Source organism: Rhinichthys klamathensis, unplaced genomic scaffold (genome assembly GCF_029890125.1).
Source record: "Rhinichthys klamathensis goyatoka isolate OS25496 unplaced genomic scaffold, OSU_Roscu_1.1 h1tg000098l_1, whole genome shotgun sequence".
NCBI classification, from domain to species: Eukaryota; Metazoa; Chordata; class Actinopteri; order Cypriniformes; family Leuciscidae; genus Rhinichthys; species Rhinichthys klamathensis.
The window spans coordinates 4,884,418-4,893,234 of NW_026606637.1; the positions used below are offsets into that span (position 1 = coordinate 4,884,418).

At 36.5% G+C, this 8,817-nt stretch overlaps 1 protein-coding gene across 1 annotated transcript in view; it reads right to left on the reverse strand.

Annotated features, from left to right (window-relative positions):
- Window positions 1-8,390, reverse strand: part of pla2r1 (phospholipase A2 receptor 1) — a 32,495-nt gene extending 24,105 nt beyond the window's left edge. The window contains exons 1-7 of the mRNA XM_056252769.1: window positions 8,050-8,390; window positions 5,111-5,491; window positions 4,158-4,331; window positions 3,416-3,580; window positions 1,925-2,038; window positions 1,684-1,830; window positions 35-223 (exon numbers count right to left, since the gene is read on the reverse strand). Of these exons, the coding sequence (XP_056108744.1) occupies window positions 35-223; window positions 1,684-1,830; window positions 1,925-2,038; window positions 3,416-3,580; window positions 4,158-4,331; window positions 5,111-5,491; window positions 8,050-8,200 (1,321 nt within the window). The 5' untranslated portion in view covers window positions 8,201-8,390. The remainder of the gene's footprint in view (window positions 1-34; window positions 224-1,683; window positions 1,831-1,924; window positions 2,039-3,415; window positions 3,581-4,157; window positions 4,332-5,110; window positions 5,492-8,049) is intronic.
- Between the last annotated feature and the right edge of the window lie 427 nt (window positions 8,391-8,817).

The window sequence follows — 8,817 nt, forward strand, 5'->3', positions numbered from 1 at the left end:
AATTACACTATAAAGTGAAAAACATCCAGCCAACCATTCGAGAGAAGTTTCAGCAGCAGTTCCTGTTGGGAGAGGGAGTGGACGCTGACCAGCTCTGCCTCAAGAGACTTGCATGCGCTTGAAGAGCCGTCCCAGCTCGACTTCTTCTCCAGGTACCGGTAACAAAACCCATTGTGGTCCAACCAATCGTCAGGACAAATCGTCTCCTTATATTGCCAGTTATCTTGAAGACAAACAGACAGAGAGTTTTTAAAATAAATACTACAGTATAGACTACCGTTCAAAAGTTGGGGTTGGAAAGAATTTTTAAGTCTCTTAAGCTAAATTGAGGCTGCATCAATTTGATCAGAAATACAGTAAAAACAAACAATTGCTCAATTGTAACATTTAATTCCTGTGATTGCAAAGCTGAATTTTCAGCAGCCATTACTACAGTCTTCAGTCACATGATCCTTCAGAAATCATTCTAATATGCTGATTTGAAACATTTCTTATATGATTATCAATGTTGAAAACCGTTGTGCTGCTTATTTTTGTAGAAACCTTTTATAGATTTTTCCAAAATCAATCAATTTTTGTCCATGTCAAATCAATTTATGTGATGCCTAAATTAATGAAAAAGTGTTTGAATGAAAGTCCTTAGTACAATTATATAAGATATCGCTCTTCAAGAAATAGTGATCCTAAAAGTGTTAAATCATTGAATATTTGTTGTATATATATATATATATATATATATATATATACACACACTGCCTGGCAACAGTTTTTCTAACCCTAATTGATGGAGTGTGTAGTTTTCATTTCTTAAACAACCATGTATGAAGACACATCATGACCGTATTCCAGGATGACAATGTCAAGATTCATCAGGCTCAAATTGTGAAAGAATGGTTGGGAGGGAACATGAAAAATCATTTTCGAACATGAATAGGCTCCTCTGAGTCCAGACCTTAAATTCATTGAAAGTCTTTGGGATGTGGAGGAGGAGACTTTACAGAGTGCTTGACTCTTGCATTGTCAACACAAGATCTTGACCGAAAATTAATGCACCTCTTGATGGAAATAACATCACAACATTGTATAGTGTATAATCTTTCAAAAACAACTGCCTTCAGCAGTACTACTAATTTATATAATATACTGTATGTATATATAACGTTTTGATATCAAGCCAACCCTTGTAAGGAAAGGATTTTTGATTTTGTTTACTGTTGCAGATGACCCCGACCGTTTCTATATTTACACACACACTGTGAGAATGTGTGTGTTTGTGTGTGTTTGATAGCTAGGGGCAGTAGTTCAGACTCTAGATGAGCCACAGCTGTTGTGCCTTTGAACAAATCTCAGGACACACCCACATTCTTCTCTTCCAACCAATCACAATCAATGCTGACCATCATGGAAACAATAGTCACTAGTCTATCTGACAGCCTACTCATTCCCTCAATAATGAGCACTGGAAAATGACACACTTTTTACGTAATAATTGTTGTTGCATGCTGAGGCTGAAGCTTAAACTAGACAGAACTTGAGAAAACCATGTGGATGGAGAGTCTGGGAAAAGTCAGACATGTTAGAGGGAAAGACAAAAGGCTATTAGAAACGGATGGATGGACGAACAAAAAAGCTGGATTAATGAAAGGAAGGATGAATAAGCAGTCAGATAACTCATCACTTTACCAAGCGGCTCGGCATTCCGGCTGTAGTTGGAGGTTTTCTTGCAGATGTAGGGCAAGGCTGACTCACAGGACATACTCTGCCAGGAACCCTGCGTGGAGTTAAACACCCCACACTGCTGGTTCTGCTGCACCGGCATGGAGGTCAGATCTGGACAGATGAATAAACAGCGAATAGGGCATTTCATAATTAATACTGCCCATGAAGAACAATTCTTCTACTTAAAAACATAAGCCAGTTATACCTGAGGTATGATTGACAAGAGCCAATGGAGATCCATCAGACCATTGCCATCCCCCATGCTGACTGAGATGGTTTAATCCAATCCAGACCATCACACCCATATCTGAGAGTCTTTCTGGTGGAACAACAATGATGCATCAATGAAACACTTCCATGAAACACAGCATGTTAGGAAGAATGTTTGAGCTCATCTTTTCCATGCAATAGTGGATGGAAATTTATAGTGCTAAGCTGCAACAAAACAAGCAAAAGCAGCATAAAAGGTGTCCATGCTTTTTTGGAGCAAGACAGTATAACTAGCCATATACACCACAGGTCAAAGGTTTGGAATAATAATAATAATAATAGTAATAATTGGAATCATTTTGATATTTTAAAAAGAAGTTTCTTATGCTCACCAAGGCTACATTTATTACATGTGGTAAATGTGATGTATATTGGAAATTTATTTGTCTCTTATTGTTTTCCTACATTGTGATATAATGAACATCCTCCATATGTATCTCTTTTTTTATTATTATTTAAATATGGCAATATTAGTAATATTGTGAAATATTATTATTAACATTTTAAATCATTGTTTTCTATTTTAATGTATTTTAAAATGTAATTTATTCCTGTGATGGCAAAGCTGAATTTTCAGCATCATTACTCCAGTCTTCAGAGTCACATGATCCTTCAGAAATCATTCTAATATGCTGCTCAAGAAAACTTGAAATAAACTTATTATTTTCAGTGTTGAAAACAAGGAAACAGTGATACTTTTTCCCCCACGATTCTTTGATGAATAGAAACAACATTTCTTTTGTAACATAATAAATCTTACTGTAACTTCTGGTCAATTTAATGTGTCCTTGCTAATTAAAAGTATTAATTTCTTTCATGTTTTAAAAATCTTTCTTACACCAAACTTTTGATTATCACGGTTTCCACAAATAATAAAGCAGTAATGCTGTTTTCAACATTAATAAGAAGAAGAAATGCTTATAATAAGCACCAAATCATCATATTAAAATGATTTCTGAAGGATCATGTGACACTGAAGACTGGAATAATGATGCAGCTTTGCCATTGCAGAAATAAATTACATTTTAAAAAACATTCAAATAGAAAATAGTTATTTTAAACTGAAATAATATGTCCATTATTACTGTTTTTTACTGAATTTTTCTTCAAATAAATGTAGCATGTGAGCAAAGCAATAAAGTCTTAATTATTCCAAACTTTTAACTGGTAGTGCACTTTCCTTCAATGGAAAAATATCTTCTTTTGTGCATCACAAGAAAAAAACAATAATCCTAGGTTAGAAAGACAAGGTGGTGAGTAAATGATGACCAAAGTTTCATTTGTAGGTGAATGTAACTAGCTAAACTAGCATGACTTTGACTCAGACCAAACCCAAACCAGCATAAACCAATGCATGTCAGCAAAGAAACACAAATAAATGATGTCAAAATAATCTGAATGTGCAAACATTTGAGCTTGTGTATACCTCGGATATAGCTCTGTTCACTGGACTGTGTGATGGACAGAAGACTCCCACCCTGTGCTTGGCAGGAAGTAAGAGCTTGACTCCAGGTGAGGATGGAGTACAAGTTAAACTGGTAACAGGCATTCAGCTCCGGATGGCTCTCCCAGAATTCATTGCAGCCTGACACTGAAGAAAACACACATATATAGGCTTGATTTGGTTCCTTAAGTTAGTTAGTATCTACTCAAAATACACTACCATTCATAAGCTTGGGGTCAGGAACATTTTTGAAAGAAGTCTCAACAAAGCTGCATTTATTTGATCAAAATAAAGTAAAACTGTAATATTGTAGAATATTGTTACAATTAAAAATAATTGTTTTCTATTTTAATAATTTCAAAATATAATTTATTCCTGTGATGGTTAAGCTGAATTTTCAGCATCATTACTCCAGTCTTCATTGTCACATAATCCTTCAGAAATCATTCTAATATGTTGATTTGGTGCTCAAGAATCATTTATTTGTATTATCAATGGTAAAAATGGTTGCTCTGCTGAATATCCTTGTGGAAACCATGATAGAAATCTTATGTAACATTATAAATGTCCTTACTGTCACTTTCTATCAATTTAACTGAATAGAAATATTAATTTCTTTTAAAAAACAACAACTTTTAAACTTATAATAAATAACCACAAACTTTTGAATGGTAGTGTATAAAAAGGAAAAAAATAATATTTAAATTAATTAGTATGGGTTTACCTGAATTGGGGCAAAAGCCCCATTTCTCATCTTGATCATAGTGGTTTGTGGTGGCACACCAGAGGTGACGGTCCTCTCTGCCCTCAGAGGTACAATCCCAGAACCATTTATTGTTGTATCTGAAGGGTATGGAGCAGGTCATGCCATGGGAGTTTCCCTGTAGTGTGTGGATGTCTGCCAATGGCAAGAGAACAACAGTTACAGAACACATAGAATCTGTCTGACTCCGGCCACATCAAATAAACCTCATCAAACAATCCACCGAATGCACTAGTTTGATAGTGGTCAACCAAAATCGGACATCGGTTTAGCATTGATGAAGATATCTAGAGAGCGGGTTGACAGCAGTTTAGTTTGAGTAAGTTTAAGTTCTGCCAAATCAAAGTCATGTGGTGCAACCAACATGCAAAACCATGCAGAAAAAGACACATAAAACAGGAAATGACCCTGATGACCATCATGGCTTTTTGTCAAGGACTCAAGGTCCCTTAAAATATCAAATAAACTTTTTTAGTTTGTTTGTTTTGCCAATGCAAAGTTAGTTCAGATTTTAAAATGCCATGTGGTTATTAATGATTTGTGAATAAATAATTCTTTCTTTTTTTTTTAATCGTGCACATGTGCACACACTTACTCAAAACGTTAACGAAAAATATGTTATTACTTTTTACTTTGTGGTTCCACTGATTCAATAATCTGAAACTTTTCTTGAAAATGGCTTAACGGTTTTTCAGAACCATACGAAATCAACAAGGACCACAAGGAGAACCTTTCTTAAATTCCCACAACTTGGTTGTTTTTGGTGTAGGTGTGGACGCTAATATAGTTATCGTTATAGTTATTATTCGTGGTGTGAACGCGCCTTTAAACTAGATTTTTACTTTTGCTTTATCGCGGACACTCGTATTTGTCATTGATCCTAGTTTGAAAAAAAGTGTCTGAAGACATCTTGCCTTCGTACGGGTAAGCGCACGGCCCTTCACCAGCCGCCCCATAAATCCTCCACAGTTGCAGAACGGCTTTCTTTACCACCACTTTTGAGTCCACCACCGCTAGCTTATTATTCATCGCTCCATACAACATGCTGCCCCCACAGCGCCACCACATGGTTGTGAGGGAAACATCACACTCGTAGATGCCAACGGCAGGCTGCTGCTTGGTCGCGTTGATCCCTAGACATCGATTGGTGCCCAGATTGTAGAGACGGTGCCGGGACACCCATTTCCAAAGCAGGGCGGCAGACGGGGGGTCACAGCTGGCCAGAGATAGACCGGACGAGTCTGCAGAGAGGCAACCCTCCTGCGATACACTTTCCAACCGGAAAACTCCTTTACCTGAGTCACACAAACACAGATATTATATATGGCAGCTTTCGAATAGGTCAAGCTAAAGCATATTTTCTTGTCGTATCGAATACATTTGGGAGATGGTGAGGCCCTAGGGTTTTTTGACCAGTGGGAAAAGCCTTTCTTTAGGAGTATTATATAGCCATTTACATGCAGGGCCATGTTAGATTATAAAGGCAAGTGATATTGGAGATTCTAAGCCTTTCAGAGGCACTGAGGTATCAGACAGGTCTGATTATGCAGTGAACAGATAGAAAGATAGAGCTGCTCTCTCCAGTTTCACCTCCACAAAATGGGGCTTAATATTTCAGAGTTCTCAGAGTCGTCAGGGCTGAGGGTCTTTTGTGGGCGTTGACACGAAAGAGTAATTGAAGATACAGGCCAAAGACAAAGATATTCTCAAACAGTCGAACACACACAGAGTATTCTAAAACTTCAAAGGGAAGTTACGCATTATCCTCGCCATATGTCTGAGTCGGAAAGTATATAGGAAGTAAAGGATTTTCTTGTCCGGTGGTGGCATTTATCATTTAGCTTGTGCTGAGAATGGGAACAATATTGTTTTTTTTTTCATCTGCAATGTTTTAAAATATGTTACTAAAATGGCTTAGTCCTTCATACAATACCGTTTTAAATATGATGATCTTTACATGTTTTTAAAATGGAAAAGGATAGATTCACAGAGCTTAAGTTCATCTTTAAAATTGAGTGCCCTTTCCTGGAATAATTTAAGGTGACAAATATGTCCTAAAGTTATATTTACCTTTTTTTTCTTCTATTTTATTTTATTTATTTTTGCCACTTGTATCTTCTTCTTTTTTTCAGTACACTTAGTGTGTCCAAACCTGTTTCTTCTGATGTATACAAAGGAGGATATTTTTAACCATAACTTTTTTGTCCATACAATAAGAGTGTGGGGTCCAGTATTGTCCAGTATCATTCTATGAACAAAAACAGTGGAACATTCTTATATCTTCTTTTGAGTTCAACAGACACATAAGAGGCTCATTTTTGGGTGAAAGTGTCCTACTTTACCTAAATTGTAGGTAGGTTACCAAAACTGAAAGTGTTCCACGACCCCAAATATCTCAGTGACAGAATCATTATTTGCTATGTGAGATCATAATACTCTGGAACTGCAAGACCCAAATGGGTTATTTTGAGCGTGTTGTTATCGGTCTGAGTGAGCGAGGGTGTAGGTGTGTGTTTATGCATGTGCTGCTAACCTCAGCTGACCCTGTTTATAACAAGCAGGGTGACTCACAAAAGCACTGGTTCCCAAGTAAATGCAATGCTAGTCACTTTGGATTAAAGCATCTGCCAAACGCATGAATGTAAATGTAAATGCACTGGGACTGTAACGAATCTGTTGGACAAACTTCAGAAACCCACTGTGTCTTTCAGCAGGGGTCATACGTGTGACATTCCGTTTATTAGAGGGAGAAGTCATGCAGTATAATTGTACTGTACTGTATTATCCACAAGATTTGCTTAATTTTTAGTCTTTAAGGGGAAATGTGCCATAATACAAAACATGTATGTATGTTTTGTATACTTGTAAATCAAAGAAAAAATGGAATCTAGCTTCTGACAGACAGACAGACAGATAGATAGATAGATAGATAGACAGATAGATAGATAGATAGATAGATAGATAGATAGATAGATAGATAGATAGATAGATAGATAGATAGATAGATAGATAGATAGATAGATAGATATTTTTTTAAAAAAATATTTATTTATCTATTTTTTATTATTATTTTAAAAAGTTATTTTCTCTAGCAGTTTTGTATGTTAAATGATCAAACTACACTATAGCAAAAAGTCACCATGTAGATTATAATTGAAAAGTTGAACTGTGTTCCAGTATCTTAACAAATGGGTAGCCTATATGTGAATGAATACTGGGGCAAGTTGTCACGTTATTAATTTAACAATAAAATCTGTTGGCCAATTTAATGATTGGATATCTTTGTATGTTGTTTCCTTTTACAGTTTTGTAGAATGTCAAATTCCATTGTGAAACATAGCCTACTCTGTTTGCTATACGGTCACGGTCAACGTGTGTTCATAAAATGTGAAAATGTGGAAATAGCCACTAAAAAAAAAAAAAAAATCCTTAGTTTTATTTAAAAATGTTGAGTGTAGGCTACTTTGAGTTCCGTCCAAACTGTCTCTGTTGTATCATGTGATGAGCAGCCGCCTATCGGTTTGTTTGTGTGCAGTTAACTTTCACTAAAACAAGTTAAATGGGCAGCAGTTGTGCAAGTCTTAAAAACATATTTTGTATAATCTCCCGCTTGAGACTGAAACAATAATCTGTGCAGGTTTATCTCAAACGAGGAATGACACAGTACGGTCAGTCTTTCATAGAGAAGAGCTGGACTATGCGCTACATACTAATGTAATTTGCAGAGCACAGCACACTTAATCTACACGATAAACTCTTGATCCTGACCAAACCCACGCGCTCATGCCATCGCGCTAAGCATCGTTTCAGTAAGTAATGTCACAGATATGTCGCGCAGGCCGATTCTACTTACTGTACAGCTCGAGAAGCTGAGTTTTGTTCCAAACTTCAGTTATGTTCGACGCTTCCGAAGCAGCACAAGCGAATTTGACATAAAGCAGCATATAAAGGACATAAAGCGCTTCATGGAAGCGAATACGAAGCGTTTGAGTGTATCCTTGCATTTCCACTGGAGTTGCGCGCGCCGCATAGACTGCAGCCTGTTTTTCTCCACACTTTCCGCAAGTTTTTAGGTTCTTTACGTCACTGGTCTCTCTATGAGGCAATAAAAGGCTAAATCTTTCTCTCTTCTTACAGCCCGTCTGCTCTGAACGCGACGCGACCAGATTAGCAGCGTTTTAAATTCCCGTCGAGTCGCCTCACTCGCGTGCAGTTTTTCTCTTGAAATCGAACATGTAGCAAGAAATTAACCAAAGTAGCAATACTTATATTAGGCCTACATGTTTAATAAAATGTACAAATTGTTTTAAATCACTGCACTGTAAAATGTGGCACAGAAGCTTCATCTGAAGTGGCTTATTATCCTACGAAAAATTACCTTACACTGCACGACTCGTCATCATAATTGCATTCACACATGAATTACAAATTCAGAAATAATATTTTGAAAACAATGTTACATTGACACACTAATCTCTGGCTGATATAAGTGAATACTTCCTGAGTTGTAACATTGAAAGTTAAAACAATCATTTTCTAAGATGCTGCTTTGAAAAATTATGTATTGTGAAAAGCTCTACAAATAACGTTAAGCTTGAACTAAATTGAATAAATATCTTAT